Below are 26,208 nucleotides of genomic sequence, written 5' to 3' on the forward strand. Positions count from 1 at the left end.
GAAGCTTTAAACTCCTTTCCCAACATGTGTGGTGGCCTACCATAAAGTCGGACTCTCAGGATTATGTCAAGCTTGTCAAACTTGTGCTTTTAATAAGACTCCCCATTCCCTACCTCATGGCCTACTTCAACCATTGTCCATACCTAAACAACTGTTTGCTACTGTTGCTTGATTACCTTATTGTTGCTGAATTTTGCCTGTCTGACCACTCTGCTGTTTAACCCCTGAACTGCTGGATACTTTGTTGCTGAACTTTGCCTGTCTGACCACTCTTCTGTTTAATTCCTGACCTGCTGAATTGCCTTACTGTTGCTGAACCCTGTCTGTCTCTGACCTCTCTGCTGTTTTTTTCTGTACAGCTGATTTTAAGGACTGCCCTGTTTTCCGTGAGTACTACTTACTTCATTGCATACCTCTCATTTTGTTCTGGGATATTTCCTTATCCTTCCACTTGATGCTGGGATAAGAAGACTACTCGCAAAGTTTGGTCTGACAGGGAAATATCCCACAAGCATTACAGAAACTAGTAGTGCATTGCTGCTCCTTCAAAAAATGATACCAAGAGAATGAAGCAAATTTGATAATAGAAGTAAACTGGAAAGTTGTTAAAAATTGTATGTTCTACTAAATCAAGAAAGAAAATGTTTGGGTTTCATGTCCCTTTAAGAATGGTTTGCACCTTGTGGTGAAACCTCTGTATTTGTTCTTGTGAAGTCTTCTCTTTATAGTTTCACCTAGGGTGATAGGAATATGGCTGTACCTCACTGACAAGGTGTCAGGGTTTTTTCCCTGATCCCTTTGCCATGTGCTGCTGGCAGCCATTTTACTCACCTCTCTTACTGACTCTGGTGCATACTGTGTGATGCTGTTCATTTCCTGCACTTCCTTTTATGGCCCGACTGGTGTACATCATCCGTGTGAGACAGGATGCAGTCTCAGAATTGTGATGTCATCACTTATTATTTAAAGGGCCTCTGTTCAGTATGCTTTGCCCTTGCAATGTCTCAGACCTGTTTGTGAGAGCTCCTGTGTATTACCTGGTTGTCTGATTTCCCTCCTGGTTCATGATCCCTGGCTTGTTCTCCTTGTTCCTGATTCCGGCTCGTCTGACTGTTAACTTTGGCTCCTGACTCGGCTCGTCTGACTACCAGTTCTGGTTTTGATTCCTGGCTTGTTATTTGACTTGTAGACTTTTTATTATTTTTTGCTATTAATAAAGGTGTGATTATTTTTGCACTTCTTGTCTCAGTCTGATTCCGTGCACCCTGACATTACGCAAGGGCCATGAATCCTGATGGTGCTAATAATCCACCTCTACCTGCCATAATTTCCAGGATGGATGAACAGGATCACCGTTTGGATCAATTTGCACTATCCCTGCAAACCCTGCTGACTCGCACTGCACATTTGGACCAAAGTGTCCCACAAGTTATGGCTGCTCCTGTTTCCGCTGCTGCACCTAGTCCTACCAGTAGCATGTCCGGTTCTGCACCTCTAACTCAGCGATATGGAGGCGATCTTAATCAGTGCAGAGGGTTTTTGAACCAGGTGGGCATTTACTTTCAGATGTTACCTCAGGCGTTTCCCTCTGACAGAGCTAAGGTGGGATTTCTCATCTCGTTACTCTCTGACACAGCTCTTGCCTGGGCTAATCCCTTGTGGGAGACTAATAAACCTGTGATTTCAAATTACCCTGAATTTGTGGCCTCCTTTCAAAGGGTATTTGATGTTTCGGCTCGCTCCTCCTCTGCTGCTAAACGACTCATGTCCATTCAGCAAGGTACAAGATCTGTTGCTCAGTATGCCATTGAGTTCCATACGCTTGCCGCAGAGGTAGGTTGGAACAATGAAGCCCTTGTTGCCACCTTCTTTCATGGGCTCTCTGATGCGATTAAGAACAAAGTTGCTGCCAGAGATTTACCAGAAGATCTCGAGGCATTGGTGTCTTTTTTGATCCTAATTGACATCAGACTAGGGGGGGTAGTTATCAAGCCGTCAACCTCAAATACGCTGCGTATTCCGCAGCGTATTTGTGGCGAGGCTGATACGCCTTAGTTATCAAAGGCTCGAGACCGGCAAAAGTAGAATTTTGTGACGTAAGCTTCGATCCGCCGGACTCAGTCCGACACAGATCGATTCTTACGTCACTCCAGATGTTCCGCACACAAGTGCGGCACATTCTCACTACTTTTGCTAGCTATCAAAAAACTAGCAGGTACGCTCGGCACTTTTACGGCCCAGCGTACCTGGTTTTCAAAGCGCCAGCCTGGAGGCGGCGGATCCCATAGGAATCAATGGGAGTCTGACCATAGCGAAAGTACAAGTTCGCTGCTGACAGACATCCCATTGATTCCTATGGGAGCTGTCTACACCTAACACCCTAACATGTACCCCGAGTCTAAACACCCCTAATCTGACCCCCCCTACACCGCCGCAACTACATAAAGTTATTACCCCCTAAACCGCCGCTCCCGGAGCCCACCGCAAGCTACTATATACATATTAACCCCTAAACCGCCGCTCCCGGAGCCCACCGCAACTATAATAAATGTATTAACCCCTAAACCGCCGCTCCCTGAACCCGCCGCAACCTATATTAAATGTATTAACCCCTATCCTGCCCCCCCTACACCGTCGCCACCTATAATAAATTTATTAACCCCTATCCTGCCCCCCACTACGCCGCCGCCACTGTAATAAAATTATTAACCCCTAAACCTAACCCTAACCCTAACGCCCCCTAACTTAAATATTAATTAAATAAATCTAAATAAATTAACTCTTATTAACTAAATGAATCCTATTTAAAACTAAATACTTACCTTTAAAATAAACCCTAATATAGCTACAATATAAATAATAATTATATTCTAGCTATCTTAGGATTTATTTTTATTTTACAGGTACCTTTCAATTTATTTTAACCATGTACAATAACTATTAAATAGTTATTAACTATTTAATAGCTTACCTAGCTAAAATAAAGAGAAATGTACCTGTGAAATAAATCCTAACCTAAGTTACAATTACACCTAACACTACACTATACTTTAATAAATTATTCCTATTTAAAAATAAATACTTACCTGTAAAATAAACCCTAAGATAGCTACAATGTAATTCATAATTATATTATAGCTATCTTAGGATTTATATTTATTTTACAGGTAACTTTGTATTTATTTTAGCTAGTTAGAATAGTTATTAAATAGTTATTAACTATTTAATAACTACCTAGCTAAAAGAAATACAAAATTACCTGTAAAATAAATCCTAACTTAAGTTACAATTAAACCTAATACTACACTATCATTAAATTAACTAAATAAACTACCTACAAAGAACTACAATGAAATACAATTACATAAACTAACTAAAGTACAAAAAATAAAAAAAGCTAAGTTACAAAAAATAAAAAATTAAGTTACAAACATGTTAAAAATATTACAACAATTTTAAGCTACTTACACCTAATCTAAGCCCCCTAATAAAATAACAAACCCCCCCAAAATAAAAAAAATCCCTACCCTATTCTAAATTACATAAATTTCAAAGCTCTTTTACCTTACCAGCCCTTAAAAGGGCCATTTGTGGGGGCATGCCCCAAAAAGTTCAGCTCTTTTGCCTGTAAAAGAAAAATACAACCCCCCCCCAACATTAAAACCCACCACCCACATACCCCTAATCTAACCCAAACCCCCCTTACAAAAACCTAACACTAATCCCCTGAAGATCATCCTACCTTGAGTCGTCTTCACTCAACCGAGCCACCGATGGAACTGAAGAGGACATCCGGAGCGGAAGAAGTTAATCCTCCAAGCGGCGCTGAAGAAATCTTCCATCCGATGAAGTCATCATCCAGGCGGCGCTGAAGAAGTCTTCGATCCGGCCGATGTCATCTTCAAAGAGGCGCTGAAGAGGTCTTCTATCCGGGCGAAGTCATCTTCCAAGCCGGGTCTTGAATCTTCCTTCCGCCGACGCGGAACCACCTTCTTCACCGACGGACTACGACGAATGACGGCTCCTTTAAGGGACGTCATCCAAGATGGCGTCCCCTCAATTCCGATTGGCTGATAGGATTCTATCAGCCAATCGGAATTAAGGTAGGAAAATCTGATTGGCTGATGGAATCAGCCAATCAGATTCAAGTTCAATCCGATTGGCTGATCCAATCAGCCAATCAGATTGAGCTCGCATTCTATTGGCTGATCGGAACAGCCAATAGAATGCGAGCTCAATCTGATTGGCTGATTCCATCAGCCAATCAGATTTTCCTACCTTAATTCCGATTGGCTGATAGAATCCTATCAGCCAATCGGAATTGAGGGGACGCCATCTTGGATGACGTCCCTTAAAGGAGCCGTCATTCGTCGTAGTCCGTCGGTGAAGAAGGTGGTTCCGCGTCGGCGGAAGGAAGATTCAAGACCCGGCTTGGAAGATGACTTCGCCCGGATAGAAGACCTCTTCAGCGCCTCTTTGAAGATGACATCGGCCGGATCGAAGACTTCTTCAGCGCCGCCTGGATGATGACTTCATCGGATGGAAGATTTCTTCAGCGCCGCTTGGAGGATTAACTTCTTCCGCTCCGGATGTCCTCTTCAGTTCCATCGGTGGCTCGGTTGAGTGAAGACGACTCAAGGTAGGATGATCTTCAGGGGATTAGTGTTAGGTTTTTGTAAGGGGGGTTTGGGTTAGATTAGGGGTATGTGGGTGGTGGGTTTTAATGTTGGGGGGGGTTGTATTTTTCTTTTACAGGCAAAAGAGCTGAACTTTTTGGGGCATGCCCCCACAAATGGCCCTTTTAAGGGCTGGTAAGGTAAAAGAGCTTTGAAATTTATGTAATTTAGAATAGGGTAGGGATTTTTTTTATTTTGGGGGGGTTTGTTATTTTATTAGGGGGCTTAGATTAGGTGTAAGTAGCTTAAAATTGTTGTAATATTTTTAACATGTTTGTAACTTAATTTTTTATTTTTTGTAACTTAGCTTTTTTTATTTTTTGTACTTTAGTTAGTTTATGTAATTGTATTTCATTGTAGTTCTTTGTAGGTAGTTTATTTAGTTAATTTAATGATAGTGTAGTATTAGGTTTAATTGTAACTTAAGTTAGGATTTATTTTACAGGTAATTTTGTATTTCTTTTAGCTAGGTAGTTATTAAATAGTTAATAACTATTTAATAACTATTCTAACTAGCTAAAATAAATACAAAGTTACCTGTAAAATAAATATAAATCCTAAGATAGCTATAATATAATTATGAATTACATTGTAGCTATCTTAGGGTTTATTTTACAGGTAAGTATTTATTTTTAAATAGGAATAATTTATTAAAGTATAGTGTAGTGTTAGGTGTAATTGTAACTTAGGTTAGGATTTATTTCACAGGTACATTTCTCTTTATTTTAGCTAGGTAAGCTATTAAATAGTTAATAACTATTTAATAGTTATTGTACATGGTTAAAATAAATTGAAAGGTACCTGTAAAATAAAAATAAATCCTAAGATAGCTAGAATATAATTATTATTTATATTGTAGCTATATTAGGGTTTATTTTAAAGGTAAGTATTTAGTTTTAAATAGGATTCATTTAGTTAATAAGAGTTAATTTATTTAGATGTATTTAATTAATATTTAAGTTAGGGGGGCGTTATGGTTAGGGTTAGACTTAGGTTTAGGGGTTAATCATTTTATTACAGTGGCGGCGGCGTAGTGGGGGGCAGGATAGGGGTTAATAAATTTATTATAGGTTGCGGCGGGTTCATGGAGCGGCGGTTTAGGGGTTAAACTATTTATTTAGTTGCGGAGAGGTGCGGGATCAGCAGGATAGGGGTTAATAACTTTATTATAGAGGGCGGCGGTATAGGGGGGCAGGATAGGGGTTACTGGGTATAATGTAGGTGGCGGCTGTGTCCGGGAGCGGCGGTTTAGGGGTTACTACATTTTTAATAGTTGCGGCGGGGTCTAGGAGCGGCGGTTTAGGGGTTAATAACTTTATTTAGTTGCGGGGGGCTCCGGGGGCGCCGGTATAGGGGGTAGAACAGTGCAGTTTAGTGTGAGTGCTTAGTGACAGGCTAGCAATAAAGCTGGGAAAAAGCCGAAGGGCAGCGAGATCGGATGAGTGATAACTGTCACAGTCCGCTGCTCATCGCCCCGCGGCTTTTTGACAGCTTTATTTGATAACTTAGGCGAACGTATTCAAGGTCCGCGGCGGCGAAGGTAGGCGAGCTTAGGCGGACGTATTGGGCCGGCGAAGCCAGAAAAGTAGACGGCTTGATAACTAGCCCCCTAGGTGAGAGACCCTCATTCAAGGAGCGCTTGTGAAAGCCTCCTGTTCCGTTGTCTCCTACATGTTCTTTCCCACCCATGCCTCCTGGTCCCGAGTCACCAGGTGACTGCAGTTGGGATTCAAGCATCTGTCCGCGGCGGAGAGGGCCTTTAGGAGGAGGGAGGGGCTTTGCCTCTATTGTGGGTTACAGGGCCACCTTTTAAAGTCTTGTCCTACACGGCTGGGAAACACTCACACCTAAGGTCCTGTCGGGGGTGGTTTATCCTTGTCCCCGGAACCGCTAAAGTAGAAACCTTTCGTCACGGTTGTCCTTTCCTGGGTGGACTCCTCCATAGTCACCCAGGCTCTTGTTGACTCCGGTGCTGCAGGCTATTTCATTGACAGTGCTTTTGTATCAAAGCACTCCATTCCTGTTTTGCCTCAGTCCATTCCGCTTGCTATTGAGGCCATTGATGGCAGGCCCCTTCAGCCCGCACTCGTTACTCACGAAACTGCTCCGTTGTCCATGGCTGTTGGGGCTCTCCATTTTGAAACCCTCCAGTTCCAGGTGATAAACTCTCCGCATTTTCCTGTTGTTCTGGGTTATCCCTGGCTCCAAAAGCACAATCCCAGTCTTGACTGGCGCAGGTCTGAAATTTTGTTGTGGTCCCCGCAATATATTTCCACTTGTCTTCGGAAACCAGTTAAAGTCTTGTGCACTTCTTTGGGATCTCAATTGCCAGAGGAGTACCGAGAGTTCCTAGACGTTTTTGAAAAGGTGCGTGCCGGTACGTTGCCTCTTTATCGGTCTTACAATTGTGCCATAGACCTGCAACCCGGAGCAATTCCTCCTCGGGGCCGGGTTTACCCTCTGTCTGTTGCAGAGAATTGTGCTATGGAGGAGTATGTTGCCGATGCTCTGTCGTGGGGGATCATCCGCAAATCCTGCTCTCCTGCAGGGGCTGGCTTCTTCTTTGTGAAGAAAAAGGGTGGCGAGTTAAGAACATGCATCGATTAAAGGGTCTTAATCGTCTTACCATTAAGAATGCTTACCCTATTCCACTCATTACGGAAATCTTTGACTGCCTCAAGGGAGCTACAGTCTTTACTAAACTTGATTTGAGAGGAGTGTACAATCTCATTAGGATCAAGGAGGGCCACGAATGGAAAACAGCATTTTACACCAGGAGCGGGCATTATGAGTATCTTGTAATGCCCTTTGGCCTATGTAATGCTCCTGCTGTTTTCCAGGAATTTATTAATGATGTCCTATGAGATATGTTGCAACAGTGTGTTGTGGTGTACTTAGACGACATCCTCATACACTCACCCACACTTGAGGCTCATCGTTCTGATGTTACACGGGTTCTTCAGAGACTACGTGAGAACGGCCTGTTTTGTAAACTCAAGAAATGTGAGTTCCATCAGACTCAAGTAACCTTCCTAGGTTATTTTATCTCCGTTGCAGGGTTCTCCATGGACCCTGACAAGTTATCTGCAGTTCTGCAGTGGCCTCGCCCAGTTGGTCTTCGGTCTATTCAACGTTTTTTAGGGTTCGCCATTTACTATAGAAAGTTTATTAAAAACTTTTCTTCCTTGGTCAAACCTATCACAAACATGACCCGTAAAGAGAATGATCCACTCCATTGGTCACCTACTGCCATTAAGGCCCTTGATAGTCTAATGACTGCCTTTGCTGCCGCTCCAGTTCTGGCTCATCCTAACTCTGTCCTGCCTTTCGTTCTTGAGGTCGATTCATCTGAGACTGGAGTAGGTGCCCTCTTGTCTCAACGTCCTATGCCTGACGGTTCCTTGCATCCGTGTGGTTTCTTCTCTAAGAAATTGTCTCCAGCGGAGTGCAATTATGAAATTGGCAACAGGGAATTACTGGCCATAATTTTGGCACTCAAGGAATGGAGGCATCTTCTCGAGGGTACTAGCGTGCCAGTGCTCATTCTTACTGACCACAATAATTTAACTTATCTATATGAAGCAAAACGTTTGTCGCCCCGACAGGCCAGATGGGCGCTATTTTTGTCTCGGTTTAATTATGTTCGTCCTTTTCGAATACTCCGACGGGTCAATCCTGTGGCCTACGCTCTTGACTTTCCTCCTGCACTGCGCATCTCCAGTGTTTTTCATGTCTCCCTCTTGAAACCATTGGTTTGTAATTGGTTTACCACTGTGTTGCCTCGTCCCCATCCTATCTTTGTTGACAACCATGAGGAGTAAGAGGTCAGCAGCATTATTGACTCTCATATGTCCAGAGGCCGCGTACAGTATTTGGTTCACTGGAGGGGCTACGGTCTGGAGGAGCGTTCATGGGTTCCCTCCTCTGATGTTCATGCTCCCGCCCTCCTCCGTGCCTTCCATGCCCGTTTCCCCAATAAGCATTTTGTCCTCCCGTGGGGGAGGGGTCATTGAGGGGAGGGTACTGTCAGGGTTTTTTCCCTGATCTGTTTGCCATGTGCTGCTGGCAGCCATTTTACTCACCTCTCTTCCTGACTCTGGTGCATACTGTGTGATGCTGCTCATTTCCTGCATTTCCTTTTATGGCCAGACTGGTGTACATCATCCATGTGAGACAGGATGCAGTCTCAGAATTGTGATGTCATCACTTATTATTTAAAAGGCCTCTGTTCAGTATGCTTTGCCCTTACGTTGTCTCAGACCTGTTTGTGAGAATTCCTGTGTATTACCTGGCTGCCTGACGTCCTTCCTGGTTCCTGATCCCTGGCTTGTTCCTGACTCTGCTGTTCTCCTTGTTCCTGATTCCGGCTCGTCTGACTAGTCGCTTTGGCTCCTGACTCGGCTCGTCTGACTACCAGTTCTGGTTTTGATTCCTGGCTTGTTATTTGACTTGTGGACTTATTATTTTTTGCTATTAACAAAGGTGTGATTATTTTTGCACTTCTTGTCTCAGTCTGATTCCTGGCACCCTGACACGAGGCCCATAGAAGGCCAAAACGATTGTCTGGGGTTGTCATGTTACTTGTTCAAAGGAGAATTGCCTGGTATTTTGTGGCTGGACTGACCTTACTTGGTGGGATCAGACTGATATGCTTCAGGAAAGATTTCCTTTGTGAAACGCAGAACTGGGCTAAAAGAGTTTGCTCCTAGGTGGTGACTCGCCATAGAACAAGCTATTGAGCTGTTGTTTCTTCCTGGTAGAGCGCTTCTCACTTTGTATGCATTTGAATAATGACCCTGGGGAGGTCTCCCTAAGGGTGATAGGTGAAACCAGATGTGGACTTCTTGCTCAGTGAAGCTTAGAGGAATATGGCTGCACCTTACTAAGGAGGCCCATAGGTGTCAGGTATCACATAACCACTATACCTTTAAGACCCAGTGCAGACTCACTCATTTCCCTATTTAAGGCTCCTCCTCATGATATCTCATTGCTTAGTATTGCAGTAATCTCTCCTAGATCCTCTGTGAACCTATGCCATCCTGTGAACGCTGTTCACAAACCTCTGAACTCCTGAGAAACTTAACATTGAAACTCCTATCTCTGTTGTCTTGTTTTATTTTAAGGCAACTTATCGTTTTTCCTGTGTTCTATATTTAAAGTTGAGAGGACTCTGCTTTATCTCTCTGCCGCACTCCGGTTCCAGCTACCGCTCTCCTTGCCTGTCAGCTCACAGCAGTGTTCTACGGGAACGCGGTGACGTCATCCTCCAGCTTCACTTTACCGCTGATAGCAGCAGCTCCTATTCTCTGCTCACTTCCTCAGCTTGTGGCGAGTTTTGCTTCGCGCTCCTGCTTGGTAAGCACTGCTCTAGTTTGATCCTCTGAGCTACCGCAGAACATTGTATCTTTGCCTTACTCTCATAAAAACAAATCTAAACTTATATGAGTGCCAATATTATTTGTTTTGATCCTCTCACTTCCATAAGTTTTTCTCAGTGTGTGGCAGCCATATTTTGTTTTCTCTTGCAAGAGTCTGAATGTTATAAACATCACACTGCATACAACTCTTATATCAGGATTGTTTTCAACTACCCCTGCTGCTTTATTTTTTCCTTCCACAGTGTCAACCCTGACACATGTGGCAGCCATAGGGGAAATGTGGGAAACTGCACCTGTATATTAATATTGTATTGTGTGATTACTGAGTAATACATTGTTGCGCAGGATCACCATGTGTATCCCATACTATTCACTAATACAATACACCCTATTCAATAGTGTCATATCCTAGCAGTTGTGGTTCTAAAGCACCTGTTGTTACATTCTTATTTAAGCTCTTTAAATTTCAGTTCCCTTGACATAATACTAAGCCTACTAACATGGACCCAGCTGGGATGAATACACATATTCAGAACCTCACTCAGAGGGTTGATCTGCTTACAGAGGCCTTGAATACCCTCAAAATGGAGAATGATACTATGAAAACTTACATCCGGGATGTTGTGGATAAAAGGGTCCCCTTACTGGAGCCCCAGGTTAGTACTCCAGAGAAATTTAATGGTGATCGCTCTCAATATAGGGATTTTAAGAATGCCTGTTTGCTCATGTTTTCTTTGAAACCCCATACCTATCCAAATGATAGAGCTAGAGTATTAACTGTTATTTCCTATTTGAGGGGTGAGCCACGCACCTGGGCTAACTCCTATTTTGAAAAAAACGATGAGATTCTTTACTGCCATGGGTACCCTATACGAAGATCCATACAAACAGCTCACCGCAGAAAACGCTATGAGAAACTTAAAACAGAAGAAAAGAATAGTCGAAGACTATATTACAGACTTTAAAAAATGGGCCAAAGACTCACAGTGGAACAACCTGTCTCTGAGAAATCAGTTTAGGTTGGGCCTATCAGATGGCATAAAAGATGAGCTCTCTCGCACTGACTTACCCCAAACCCTAGAAGAATTGATGTCTCTCAGTATTACCATCGACAGGCGCCTTAGAGAGAGACAACAGGAACGCTCCTACCATGATAGCTATCCTAAAAAACAAAACATACCTGCTGTGAGTAAATCTTCTTCCGAACCTATGGATATAGGTTTCATTAAAGGCCCCCTTTTTGTTGTACCACTCAGCTCTTACCTGATCCATACTTACACTTGTCTCTTCTCTTGCAGTGGGACTCCCATCGGGTCAACGCTACCGCGATCATTGATTCGGGAGCAACAGCTTCCTATATTGATAGTGTATTTACTCAAAAAAATAAAATACCTGTAGTCAAAAAGAAGTCTCCTGTCTTATTAAGAGGTATTGACGGTACTCCTATCCCCACTGGTCCTGTCGAATATCAGACTATCCATTTACTTATCACCTCCACCGGCCATCATAGGGAATATTTTACTTTTGATATCATTCCCTCTCCTATTGCACCTATTGTTTTAGGTATAAATTGGCTTTGTACTCATAACCCCCAAATAGATTGGAACTCACTTACCCTTGATTTCAATTCAAAGTTTTGTCTGTCTACTTGTTTCCCTGCAACTGTTCTTCATACATCTGCACTTCCTGAGGGTCCTCAGATCCCTGCTGTTTACCAGGACTTTGCAGATGTTTTCAGTAAGGCAGAGTCTGAAAATTTACCACCCCATAGAAAATATGATTGCCCTATAGAGATCATTCCAGGGTCTGAAATCCCTACAGGGCATATCTATCCTCTATCCAATCCAGAACTCTTACATTTAAAGACTTACCTAGACGAAAACCTTAAGAAGGGTTTTATTCGCCCCTCTACCTCTCCAGCTAGTGCAGGAATTTTCTTCGTGAAAAATAAGGATGGTACTCTTAGACCCATTATCGATTATCGTCAACTTAACAAGGTTACTATAAAAAACCGTTACCCCTTACCCCTTATTCCTGAGTTAATAGAGAGGTTAGAGGGCGCAAAATTCTTTACCAAACTGGATTTGAGGGGTGCCTATAACCTCATCCGTATAAGAGCTGGCGATGAGTGGCTGACGGCATTTCGAACCCGATACGGTTTGTTCGAATATGTCGTCATGCCTTTTGGGCTCTGTAACGCGCCCGCAACTTTTCAGCACCTCATCAATGATATCTTTAGAGATATTTTAGATATTTTCATTGTTATATATCTTGACGATATTTTAATTTACTCCAAAACATTTGAAGAACATATCTCTCATGTTAGACAAGTACTTTCTAGACTAAGAGGTAACCACTTATATGCCAAGGCAGAAAAATGCCTTTTCAATACACAGTCTATATCCTTTCTCGGTTATGAGATTTCTCCCAAAGGTATCTGTATGGAAAACAAAAAGGTTGAAGCAGTCTTAAACTGGCCCATACCAAAAAGCGTACGTCAGGTTCAATCTTTTATGGGTTTTGCGAATTTTTATCGCAAGTTTATCAAAAACTTCTCTAAGATATCTCTACCTCTCACTTCGCTGACAAAAGCAAATACATCGTTTAAGTGGACCCCACAAGCACAACAAGCTTTTGATTTACTTAAACAGATGTTCACTTCAGCTCCCATACTCCGTTTTCCTGATCCTAATTTACAGTATGTACTGGAGGTAGACGCTTCCAACCATGCTATTGGAGCTGTTCTCTCACAGAGAGAAAGTTTGAATAAACCCCTTCATCCTGTCGCCTTTTATTCTAGAACTCTAAACTCTGCAGAACAAAATTACCCTATTGGTGATAAAGAACTTTTAGCTATAAAACTGTCTTTAGAACATTGGCGACACCTTCTTGAAGGCACTCCAGTGCCAACACTCATTTATACGGATCACAGAAACCTCCAGTATTTGAAATCCACTAGAACACTCTCGGCCAGACAGGTTCGCTGGAATCTTTTTTTTTCACGCTTCAACTTTCTGATAACCTACCGACCAGCAACAAAAAACCAAAAGGCCGATGCCCTTTCGAGAATTGGAGGCCATCCCAGTTCTCCATCAACCCTTCGCTCAGTGATTCCAGAAAACAATTTCATCTCTTTTACAACAGATATGACACCCTTAATTAAAAAGGAACAAACTTTGGATTCCACAAAACCATCACAACTCCTACAAAAGAACTCTCAAGGTCTGTATACTCATGACACAAAATTGTATGTCCCTCCTACTCTCAGACCTTCATTTCTCCGATCTATTCATGACAGCTTTTTAGCTGGTCATCCAGGTTTGCGCAAAACGCAGGAATTGGCAAATAGGACCCACTGGTGGCCAACCATCTCTGCCGATGTCAGAAATTATGTAAGCTCTTGTGCAACCTGTTCTGTTTCCAAGAGGGATAAACATTCCCCTTATGGTCTCCTTTTACCTTTACCAACTCCAAAGAAACCTTGGGCTGAAATTGCCCTAGATTTCATCGTGGATTTACCTCTATCATCAAAAAACAATACTATATTAGTGGTTGTCGATCTATTCACGAAGATGTCTCATTTTATTGCTTTCCCCAAACTTCCTACTGCTCTAGAGACAGTTCACTTACTCATTGAACATGTTATTAAACTACATGGCTTACCCATATCTATACTCAGTGACAGAGGAACTCAATTCTCTAGTAAACTTTGGCACCAATTCTGCAAGACCTTCTCAGTTGAAAGGAAACTGACAACTGCCTATCACCCCCAATGCAATGGACAGACCGAGAGATGTAATCAATGGTTAGAACAATTCCTAAGATTATATTGTTCCAACAACCAAAATTCTTGGTCTGATTACCTCCCCTATGCAGAGTTTTGTTACAACAATACTATCCATTCCACCACTGGTATCACACCATTTTTTGCAAATTACGGCTTTCACCCAAACTTCCATTTATTTCAAAACTCTGCCACATCATCCCCCACTATATATGAGTTGTCTGACAACATATCAGCTAACTTCAAAACTATTGAATCTGCTATAAACAGCGCAAAAGAAGTATACAAACAGTATTATGACCGCCGTAGACGTCCTCCTCCTCAGTATAAGGAAGGTGACCTGGTTTGGCTCTCCACCAAACATTTACGTCTCAATACTCCTTCAAAAAAGATGTCTCCTCTATACATCGGTCCATACCCAGTATTACGTACCATAAATGCTAATGCCATACGTCTCAAATTACCATCTACCCTCAAAATTCATCCAACTTTCCACGTTTCGCTTATCAAGCCCTACAGAGAAGTTAGAGACCCCATTACTTCGGTAGTGCAACCACCAGTTACTATAGACCCTACTGTGGAGTATGAGGTACACACTATTTTGGATTCACGAATTAGACGTGGTCACCTAGAATACCTCATTCATTGGAAAGGATACTCGCACAATGAGGATTCCTGGGAACCAGCTTGCAACATTTTGGCTCCACGTTTAATTACACTTTTCCATCAGCGACATCCAGATCGCCCGAAGCTTTGAGCCCCGGAGTGGCTCCTTGAAGGGGGGATTCTGTCAGGTATCACATAACCACTATACCTTTAAGACCCAGTGCAGACTCACTCCTTTCCCTATTTAAGGCTCCTCCTCATGATATCTCATTGCTTAGTATTGCAGTAATCTCTCCTAGATCCTCTGTGAACCTATGCCATCCTGTGAACGCTGTTCACAAACCTCTGAACTCCTGAGAAACTTAACATTGAAACTCCTATCTCTGTTGTCTTGTTTTATTTTAAGGCAACTTATCGTTTTTCCTGTGTTCTATATTTAAAGTTGAGAGGACTCTGCTTTATCTCTCTGCCGCACTCCGGTTCCAGCTACCGCTCTCCTTGCCTGTCAGCTCACAGCAGTGTTCTACGGGAACGCGGTGACGTCATCCGCCAGCTTCACTTTACCGCTGATAGCAGCAGCTCCTATTCTCTGCTCACTTCCTCAGCTTGTGGCGAGTTTTGCTTCGCGCTCCTGCTTGGTAAGCACTGCTCTAGTTTGATCCTCTGAGCTACCGCAGAACATTGTATCTTTGCCTTACTCTCATAAAAACAAATCTAAACTTATATGAGTGCCAATATTATTTGTTTTGATCCTCTCACTTCCATAAGTTTTTCTCAGTGTGTGGCAGCCATATTTTGTTTTCTCTTGCAAGAGTCTGAATGTTATAAACATCACACTGCATACAACTCTCATATCAGGATTGTTTTCAACTACCCCTGCTGCTTTATTTTTTCCTTCCACAGTGTCAACCCTGACACATGTGGCAGCCATAGGGGAAATGTGGGAAACTGCACCTGTATATTAATATTGTATTGTGTGATTACTGAGTAATACATTGTTGCGCAGGATCACCATGTGTATCCCATACTATTCACTAATACAATACACCCTATTCAATAGTGTCATATCCTAGCAGTTGTGGTTCTAAAGCACCTGTTGTTACATTCTTATTTAAGCTCTTTAAATTTCAGTTCCCTTGACAATAGGAGGCCGAAACAATTGTCTGGGGTTGTCATGTTTCATGTTCAAATGAGAATTGCCTGGTATTTCAGGGTTGGACTGACCTTGCTTGGTGGGATCTGACTGATATGCTTCAGGAATGTTTTCCTTTGTGAAAAGCAGAACTGGGCTAAAAGAGGCTGTTCCTAGGTGGTGACTCACTATAGAACAAGCTGTTGTTCGCTCCTAGTGGAGCGCTTCTCTCTTTGTATGCATTAGATAAGGATATGCCTACCTCCTGGAGAGTGTTCTTTACTTGGCTGGATGTTGTGAAGGGGTTTTTCTTTTTCATGGAAAGGATCCTATGATCTCCCACCACTATTGTCTTCCATGGACATCAAGGCTTTTTTGTGTTGCATAGCTCACCAGTGCATTCTTTTTTTCTAACAAACTGTTGTTTTGGCCATTCCTAATATTCTTGCTATGTCTCTGATGGATTTCTTGGTTTGTTTGTTTTTTGCATCCTAAGTGTGGCCTGTTTCACTTGCATTAAAAGCTCCTTTAAATGCATGTTGTGGGTTCACAGAAACAGCTTCCAAATGTGAATGCCACACCTGGAATTAACTCCAGACCTTTTACCTGCTTAGTAGATGATTAAATAAAGAAGGAATAGCTCACACCTGTCCATGAAACAGCTTTTGAGTTAATCTCTCAAATATTTAAAAACATGCCATATGTAGATGTTGGTATCGTAAAGTGACAATAGAAATATGTTAACATGCCAAAATACAGTATGTATGGCATTCATATGTTTAATGAGTGTTGGGGATATATTCTGATGACAATAGGTTAATGTCAACTAAATAAATAAGTATTTGTATTACATGAATAGAGCTGCCTTAAGAACCTTAAAAAGGTGTGAATAGGCTATTGTATCAGTCAGTTTCGAAGTGATCTACCAGATTCGTTTTTGAAAACAGATACTTAAAAGATGTGAAATCCAAATCTTTTCTGTCATGATTCCGATAGAACATATAATTTTAAACAACTTTCCAATTTACTTCTTTTATCTAACATGCTTCGTTCTTTTGTTATCGTTTGTTGAAAAGCATACCCAGGTAGGCTCAGGAGCTGAGAACTAGCTGGTTATTTGTGGCTGTACAAATATACCTCATGAGGTTGGCTTACTAATGTGTTCAGCTAGCTCACAGTAGTGCATTGCTGCTCCTTCAAGAAAGGATAACAAGAGAATGAAGCAAAATGTATAATAGAAGTAAGTTTAGAAATGTATGCTCTATATGAATCACAAAAGAAATAAAATCTGGGTTTCGTGTCCCTTTATCACACAAATATTGATCAAGGACAATGTTATAAGCAAGTTATAGTGCAATAAGAAAATACTTTCTTATTGCAGTTTGTTTCTTTAATCCTGTTAATATGTAAACATGTATATTATTTTCCTCTTTCTGATACATGTATTTATTTTTCAAATACGACTTTGAAGGGAAACCTCTTGACTCATAAATAAAGAAAGAGTTAATGAAGTTCCATTTACAATACAAACATGTAATGCACAGATTAACATGTATCTGCGCAGCAGCCTAATGTGTGCATTAAATAAACTTGCTATCTGATTGCAAATATTAAACTATCATAAAAGAAGGTGCAGCTTGTGTGTTTAAATATTAACTCTTTCACTAACTAGGCTAGAATATCTCTGTATTCATTTGTACCATTCACTGACAGTGGTGTTTTTATATGTGGATAATAAAATGGACTTATAAAATTACTTTTAATAATTTTATTTATGACTTATTCTATGGGTATGTTAAAAAGATGTTACCCCTACAAAGCTAAAGAGCAGCAAAGCACTACTGGACCTAGCTTAACACATCTGATGAGCCAATAACAAGAGGCATATGTGTGTAGCAAGTTGTAACCAATCACAAGCTAGTTTCAAGTACTGCTCTGTACAAGCCTTCCTATGTATGCTCTTCAACAAAGGATAGCAAAAAACAAAAAAATCAAAGTAAATTAGAAAAAAAATAGAAGTTAATTAAATAGTCTCTTAAAAACACATGCTCTATCTAAACAATAAGAATTTAAATTTTTACTTTCATGTCCCTTTAAATGTGTATATTTTTTTTCTCCATGCTCTGAATAGACTATTGATTAAGGAGTGAAAACCTAACATCCACCAATAAATATCATCTTAATATACCATAGAATGACATACAAAATTGAATTAGTTTATCTCTCGTTTGAATTTCCAGTGTGAGTAACATGGTATTGTTATATTGTGTTGCATATTGATGGTGCAATATTATATATCAGTGTGTGAATTAGTACTGATATGCGTCATTATTTCTATCTCTCTATCTATAGGATATTAGGTCTAAATTCCAGTGTCCTGTGACTCATTTAGGGTTGGTCCTCCGTCCTCACTCCATAAAAGTCAAAGCCTCTCTTTTTCACAGCCAACTTCACCTTCTCATCTCATACAACATGTGCACAGGAAAGTGTTCTAAGTTTATTGGGGTGTCATTGTACCCCTTCACTCTCATCTGCATTATCTGCAACCTTATCCTCCTCTTCCCATCATGGAGTGTGGAATATGTAAAAGACGCAAGAAATCATCTCACCCCTGAAGTACTGTATCTAGGAGGAATCATTGGTGGAGGAGCACTGGTGAGAATTAATCCTATTTCTAGAATTAAAGATTTAAGGGAGTTTAAATCTAAAATATAATCCCTATATATATATATATATATATATATATATATATATATATATCTCAAAGAAGGGAAAGCACAATCAAACAAATTTTCTTTATGCCAAGGTGCACTTTAATCCAAAATTTTTAGGTTTACGTTTTACCTTTTTATGAGACATTTGACAAAGACGCTAATGTGCGCCGAGACGTTATGTCTATTTTAAAGTTTGCTTAAATAAATGCCATATATATATATATATACGGTATGTATTTAAATTAATGAACAAAATTAAAACAACATTATGATATACATTAATTATTTATTTTGCTTATTATTGTTGTAGAATAGCGCTGATAATTGTGTGTTTTTCCAAACTACCTGGGGAGACTTAAGTAGAGAGTAAAGTCAAAATTAAACATTCCTGATTCAGATAGAGTATGCATTTTTTAACAACTGTCCACTTTAATTCTATAACCAAATTTGCTTTGTTCTCTTAATATCCTTTGTTAAAGAGTAAAACTAGTCAGGCTGATATGAGCTGAGGAGTGTGCACGTGTCTTAACAGTCTACGTCAGCCGTGTTTGCAACTATGTATAAAATTGCAATAGACATTGTTGGAAACACTCCTGCCAAATGTCTAAAAACTCTTACACACGTCTGATCTCAACTAGGATTATTCTTTAACAAAGTATACTGAGAGAACTAAGCAAAACTGATAATAGATGTAAATTGGAAAGTTGTTTAAAATTGCGCTCTGTATCCAGTCCAATTACGTTTTATTTTAACTTTACTGTCCCTTTAAGCAAAAAAAGTTGAAACCAGGATATTACAAATTTCTTGAATAGGCTACATTCTGTATGTTGATTGCTTAGAGTGGTGCATAAATTAATTTACAGCTAGGCTTTAACTGCTCATAGTAAAAAAAGATAATATAACTATATACTCACCTGAGAATTTGAGTATTTTTTTTACCACTCCAAATGGCAGTTTTAAAGGATTATTAAATACATTAAAATAGCATAATCAACAAGTGCCCAATAAAAAGACAATGCAATAGCACTTACTCTGAATTTTAAATGAGCACTATTTTTTTCTGACAAATTTCAAAATGTATTTGAATTTGCCCCTAAATCATGTGATAGCCATTAGCCAATCAAGGACACATTTACATATATAATGTGAACACTTGCACATGCTCAGTAGTAACTGGTGCCTAAGAAATTGTGCAAATACAAAGACTATACACAATAGGATAAAGGAAATAAATTTGAAAAGTCTCTTAAAACTACATGCTTATCCAAATCATGAAAGCTTAATTTTGACATTAGTGTCCTTTTAAATGTTTTTAAAACATTTATTTTGTATGTAGTTCTTTTACATTTGGGTGCTTAGTGGGACATTGAACTCCTGGGTACAACCACATTAGCAGGGTAACTACTCAGCATATTACTGTTTTATCTCCTGTAGGTTCTGCTTTGTTTAAAGCCTCTCTCTTATTTATATGCCTTATTACCGAATCCAGTTAAAAAAAAAGTTCTGCATTTTATTCTCGGCGCCACTATCTTGTAGCTCGCGTATTGCCGCGTCCCATGATGGAGCAGTGCACTTTCACCAATCTGCTTTTTGATAGCATTACCTTTCACTTCAGTTTAACTCACATAATAGAGAACAGATATGTTACATTTTTGCAGTGTTTTGCACAGTTTAAAAGCTACATAACAAATATAAGCTCCAAGATGGCGGAGTCCAGTGTGAAGATGCAGAGCTTCACTAACTAATACTTGTAAGGGCTTAAAATATGAAAATGACTTTGAAGACAGCTGCATCCAAAAGATAGTCAACATAGCATGGTGAGTAGTAAATAGCAATTCTCTTGTAGTTGTCCTCAGTTTTATATATAGGGAATGTTCAGTCACTCTTTATCTATCTCACAGTAATGTGTCATTTTTCTTCCCTAGGTCCTTATTCCAGCAATTCACATTCAGGCCACAGGACGCAAAGGATGCTGCAACAACCGATGTGGTGTGAGTTCATTATCCAGTTATTCTTTGTCCTTCAAGATACATTAAATCTCTTGGGGTAGATTTATCATAGTGCGAGCGGACATGATACAATGTAGCGTATCATGTCCGCCGCACATCGATAAATGCCGTCAGTCTTGTGAACTGCTGGTGCAATCCCACCCCCTGAAGATTTGCGGTGAATCGGCCGCTAGCAGGGGGTGTTGATCAACCCGATCGTATTCGATCTGGTTGATTTCTGCCTGCGGCCTCAAAGCAGGCTGACAAGTTATGGAGCAGCGGTCTTTAGACTGCTGCTTCATAACTTCTGTTTCCGGAGAGCCATACGGAGCTTGATAAATCGGCCCCCTTGTGTTATGAACTATATTTTCCCTCCACAGATGTTCCTGTCCATCCTTTTTGCAGCCATTGGAGTGGTTGGGTCTGGCTATTGCTTTATAGTGTCAGTTCTTGGTATGGTAAAAGGACCAGTCTGTAACATCGATCCTTTTTACAACAGTACCTCAAATGCGACAGGCTGGGGGCGTCCTTTTGATGGGGATCTTAAAGAGTTCAGGTGAGAGATTAAGTTTCAGCCCTATTCTCATTACCCATCACGTTCCATGCATTTACACATGGAAAAAGGGAAGAGCCTTTTGAATGTTAGTTATATCCTTTGCTATGGCCAAGGGCGAGGTATGACTGAACTCTTGTGCATTTTGAAGTGATGGTAAAGCTGAGCGTTTTAAAAATGTTAGGATTTACCATCACTAAAAATAAAGTGGACTTTCAGTGATGAGTTTCTAAAAAAAAGAGTGCTAAACTCACCCTTTCTGTGCCGCGGCTCCTTGCTAAAGTCAGCAGCTCCAGCCGCCCACGGCACATCGCTCTTTACCAATGAGGTGACGTTTGCACCTCTAAACCAATAGCCATGCTTGTCATCTCACAGTGTTCTCTATGCTAGCATGGCTATTGGTTTAGAGCTGGAAACTTCATCTCATTGGTAAAGAGCATTGTGCCATGGCCGGCAGGAGCCGCCAGCACAGAAAGAGTGCGTTTAGCACCCTTTTTTTCAGAGACTCATCACTGGAAGTCCACTTTATTTTTAGTGATGGTAAATCCTAGCATTTTTAAACGCTTGGATTTACCATCACATTAAGCAGTCACTATGTAGCATGTAGGAAAGTCAGGGTTCTGAATATAGCAAATTGTACTACAGTTTTTCTGGAAAAAATTGAAATATTAAATATTTCACATATGAATTACAGGAAAAGCAAACACAACAAACAATAACAGTATATATTTGTTTTACTATGCATAATAAAATATGTTATGGGTAATTAGATTTTGACTTATATATTCCTTTTTTATCCTTTCACCCAAATTTCCTAGATATCATTGCATCTATAACATATATATAGGCTGGTCACCCTGGGCTCAAATCATAGTGCTAGCTGGTTTTGGATTATTATATATACTTATATCTATATTTGGAAGTGTAAGCATTAAATTTATAGATCTGCAAACCACAATTTTATTCTTGTCTTTCCCAACACCAGCAGAATGTATATTTTTTCCATTCACCAATAGATATATGCAAAACAGATTTCATGAAATGTTTCCTCTTTTTACACAGGTTCTCAGTTAACCATTTCTCTTCTTTTTCTCTTGCAGTGAGGAAAATTACCTCTTTAAGAAGGATTTATGGAATGTTTGCAAACAACCCTCTGGAGTTGTTGAATTCAATATAATTTTGTTTTCCATTCTCCTGGCATCAAGTGCCATTGAACTTGTCCTTTGTGCCATACAGATGATAAATGGTCTCTTTGGTTGCCTTTGTGGAGCCTGTGGGGGAAACAAGGATTAAACTAGAAATGTGAGTAAAAACCTGCACCTAATGACACCAGTAATGAAAATATATAGCTTGTTAATAAACATTAACTGTAACTTCAATATGTGACTGATACAGGATGTGACCCACATAGGAAATATACCTGCTATATACACACAGTCACTGCAGGATGCTACAGATACACATAGGGAATATTCCTGCTATATACACACTGTCACTGCAGGATGTTACTGATACAAATAGGGGATATACCTGCTTTATACACACAGTGACTACAGGATGTCACTGATACACATAGGGAATATGCCTGCTATATACACACAGTGACTGCAGGATATCACTGATACACCTACGGAATATTCCTGCTGTATGCACACAGAGACTGCAGGATGTTACTGATATACATAGGGAATATCGCTGCTATATCCACACAGTGACTGCAGGATATCACTGATACACCTAGGGAATATACCTGCTATATACACACAGTGACTGCAAGATGTTACTGATACACATAGGGAATATCCCTCCAACAGTGCGGATCACCTAGGGAATATACCTGCTATATACACACAATGACTGCAGGATGTTACAGATACACATAGGGAATATACCTGCTATATACACACAATGACTGCAGGATGTTACAGATACACATAGGGAATATACCTGCTATATACACACAGTGACTGCAGAATGTCACTGATACACATAGGGAATATACCTGCTATATACACACAGTGACCGCAGGATGTCACTGATACACATAGGGAATAAGCACTGCTATATACACACAGTGACTGCAGAATGTCACTGATACACATAGGGAATATACTTGCTATATACACACAGTGACTGCAGGATGTCACTGATACACATAGGGAATAAGCACTGCTATATACACACAGTGACCGCAGGATGTCACTGATACACATAGGGAATAAGCACTGCTATATACACACAGTGACCGCAGGATGTCACTGATACACATAAGGAATAAGCACTGCTATATGCATTCACTGACTGTGGGATTTAATTGATGCACATAAGAAATATTTAATGTACACTTACATCTTTTTTTTTTCCCTCCAAAATATATACATTTAGAACAATTGTTTGTTTTTTTCCAGATAGCTGGACCAATTGAAGATGAAGACTCCAAACTTCCCACTACAGAGGCTGGTTCCTTTGGTGGTATAATAACTAGACAGACCCTTACTGAGTGCATGTTGATTTACTGTGTACTTTGAAGATAGAGGGTTTATGTTTAGCTTGCACATCTTAAGTAACCCACAGCGTGTGAAGGAATCTATTCCTGACTGCTTCTTACTTCTGTGTACATAGAATTTTTATTGTTATTTATAATTTGTATCAATTTCAATGTTTGAATAAACGTACAATTTCTCAGCCCTTTTTGTTTTTGTATGGCACAATCTGATCAGAACAAAAAAATACATACTCTGGAGTTGTTATGAAAGAGACATGAAAAGCACATAGTGTATATATTATCATTAGGGATGGTTCAAGGCCATATTTGTGGGTGCATAAAGTTGGCCAAAAAGCTAAATATCAAGGGTGCACTTGGTACTGATAGGGGACCTCATTTTTCTTTACATCACTTCTGCATAGAGGACTGAAAGTGCAAAATGTATAGGTTCCGCCATTGATAAACAATTACTACAAATAAGGGGGTATTAAGGCAGTCTTACACTCAGCTAATAAGTTACTACAAAACTACAGAAAGGTCTTATTTTATGTCCCTTTAGGAAAATGTTAGACAAACACAAGAAGAAACGTCTTCACATAAAATTTATATCATAATGATGAAGCTACTCGTGGGAGCAATTCCTTGTAGTACGCCCCATAGAAATACATCTATGCAAGAGGCTTACATTTAGGTAGGCTCTTGATCATCTAAGTATCTTTTTAAACAGTAACATCAGCACCAAACACTTATTTACCCTTCACTATAAGCTAGAGTGAGCAGTCATGAAGTTCTCTGCCCATAGCCTGGGATCATGTATCAATGTCAGAGACTTCATCAGAACAAACTGAACATAAAAGTCAGTAAGAATAACAAAAATCTGTTTTTGAACAGTTATAACCATATGCAGAATGTCCACAGCACCTTGCCTAAAATCACTCCTTTATTGGCCCAGTTTAAAAGACATGCAATGTTTTGGGCCTCTTAGCCCTTAATCATGCATAAGCTGCTAGCTTCTATTAATAGCTCAAAACATCATACATTTAAAAACATATACACATTTAAACATATAGACTGCCATTTATCAAAATTTAACTTATATCTAATCAAACATTGCCATCTAGTGGCTACAGCATGTACAGTTTTTTCTTAAAGGCAATTCTTTACATTAAAGGCAACTCTTCTTGTTAAAGTTACATTTTCAAATGTTTTTGCCATACTAACATACTCCAATTTTAATCTTATAAAGTTGACGCAAGAACCTATATACACAAAACACAGATTAAATAGCCTGAATAATTATTTTTGTTTCAAATTAACTTTCATAGTATACATCCATCACAGGAAAACAGAGCAATCAAAGTCTCTATTAAGTCCCTTAGGTGACGTGTCTAGTTCATAAAGCCAGAAAAGTTCTCTTTGTTCCAGCAATCTTTCTCTATCATCCCCACTTCTAAGTGGTTGAATTTGATCTATGACACACCATCGTAATTCGCTAATTTGGTGGGTTTTTTCTTTGGAATGGAAAGACACTGGAGCTCGGGTGTCCCCACACCTAATATTTGACCTATGTTGGCTGAGGGGGTCACGGATCGTACGGGTCATTTCACCTATATAGACCAAGGAACAGGGACATGTAATCACATATATTAATTACATGACTGGCTTCACATGTAACACATTTTTTATTTTATATATACACCCTCTCCTTGGGTAATTAAAGGTATCACCCTTAATCAGGGAATGGCAGCTCATGCATCCCATATATGGGTAACATCCTAACCGTTTTTTGTCAAATAAGTTTGTTGAATAATTTTACCTGAGTCAACATCTATTTATTTATTTTTTATTTATTTTTTTAAACATTTTTTTTTTATTGAGGTTGTTATGTGATACAACATTGAGGAGAATACAGAGTTTGTCAGACATATAAGAAAAAAAGAGATATATACATTGACTTCTCAGATGAAGGTATTAATGCTCACAGGCAGAAGCGTGCTTTGCTAATAACGATATAACTGATTAGAGAATGGGACATTCTTTATAACATCTATAATATCTGAAATAGAAGTACAAGTAATGCAAAGACTAGACAAACATAGATGGAACCTCATTTTTCTCTTAATCTAGAGATGCGAAGTAACTGCTACTTTGGTCACTCTTGGGCCAAATATACTGTGAATGCTATGTCAAATGGTAGTTACTTAGGATTATTGTTGTGTAAGATATTAGGGGGAGGGGTGCAGTGGGCCAAAGCCACTTATATAATGGGACGTGAAGGGGGGGCGTGTCTTAGTAATACTAAAATAGAGATCTTCCAGAAGAGGGGATGAGATTGTAAAAGACTCACTGAAAAATGGAGTCATAAAAATATAACATGTAGGAATGAGGATGGGATGGTGATAGTTTAATACTAAAGCTTCTAGGATGAGCTTAATATAAGGATATGATACTGGGAGACAGGATTGGGATCATGAAAAATATGGCTTAGAACCTTTAGTAGTAATAAAATATGAATATAACATACACTAGCATGGGTAAATAGGAGTGGGGATGATATAAATATTGTGCTTCATACAAATAATAAATATAAGAGGATTTAAATATTGGTGCACAAACCCATATGCACTCTATTATACTAAGGGGAAGAGCAAAAGGAATAGGGTACCACCAGCTAACAGCGATTAATTATATATGTATACATACATACTCGAGCAAAGTTCTGTATCAGTCACAATAGCCTATATCATTGAATTATAAATCTCTAAACAAGCTATCTGAATACGAAAAAATACACATAAAGCTACAATAATATTCCTACTAGTTTTGAGAGCTTATATGGCAAAATGAGATCAAGTCAGCGTTAGTTAGCGGCAGCACCGAAATATACTAGAG

General features: G+C 39.8%; 1 protein-coding gene across 1 annotated transcript; it reads left to right on the plus strand.

Annotated features, from left to right (window-relative positions):
* Positions 1-18,048: 18,048 nt before the first annotated feature.
* LOC128662309 (transmembrane 4 L6 family member 5-like) lies at positions 18,049-23,516 on the plus strand. The gene is made up of 5 exons (XM_053716114.1): positions 18,049-18,231; positions 20,216-20,281; positions 20,659-20,834; positions 21,932-22,133; positions 23,240-23,516. Exons 1-4 carry the CDS (start codon positions 18,049-18,051, stop codon positions 22,122-22,124), a joined length of 618 nt encoding a protein of 205 aa, XP_053572089.1. The 3' UTR covers positions 22,125-22,133; positions 23,240-23,516.
* Positions 23,517-26,208: the final 2,692 nt, after the last annotated feature.

Source organism: Bombina bombina, chromosome 6, assembly GCF_027579735.1.
Source record: "Bombina bombina isolate aBomBom1 chromosome 6, aBomBom1.pri, whole genome shotgun sequence".
Taxonomy (NCBI): Eukaryota; Metazoa; Chordata; class Amphibia; order Anura; family Bombinatoridae; genus Bombina; species Bombina bombina.

Bases quoted from the DNA above. Each gene is read 5' to 3' on its own strand.
- LOC128662309 (XM_053716114.1), top strand. From the start codon at position 18,049: ATGTGCACAGGAAAGTGTTCTAAGTTTATTGGGGTGTCATTGTACCCC. The intron at 18,232-20,215 runs GTGAGAATTAAT...TTTCTTCCCTAG, and splicing joins TCATTGGTGGAGGAGCACTG to GTCCTTATTCCAGCAATTCA. The intron at 20,282-20,658 runs GTGAGTTCATTA...TTCCCTCCACAG, and splicing joins GCTGCAACAACCGATGTGGT to ATGTTCCTGTCCATCCTTTT.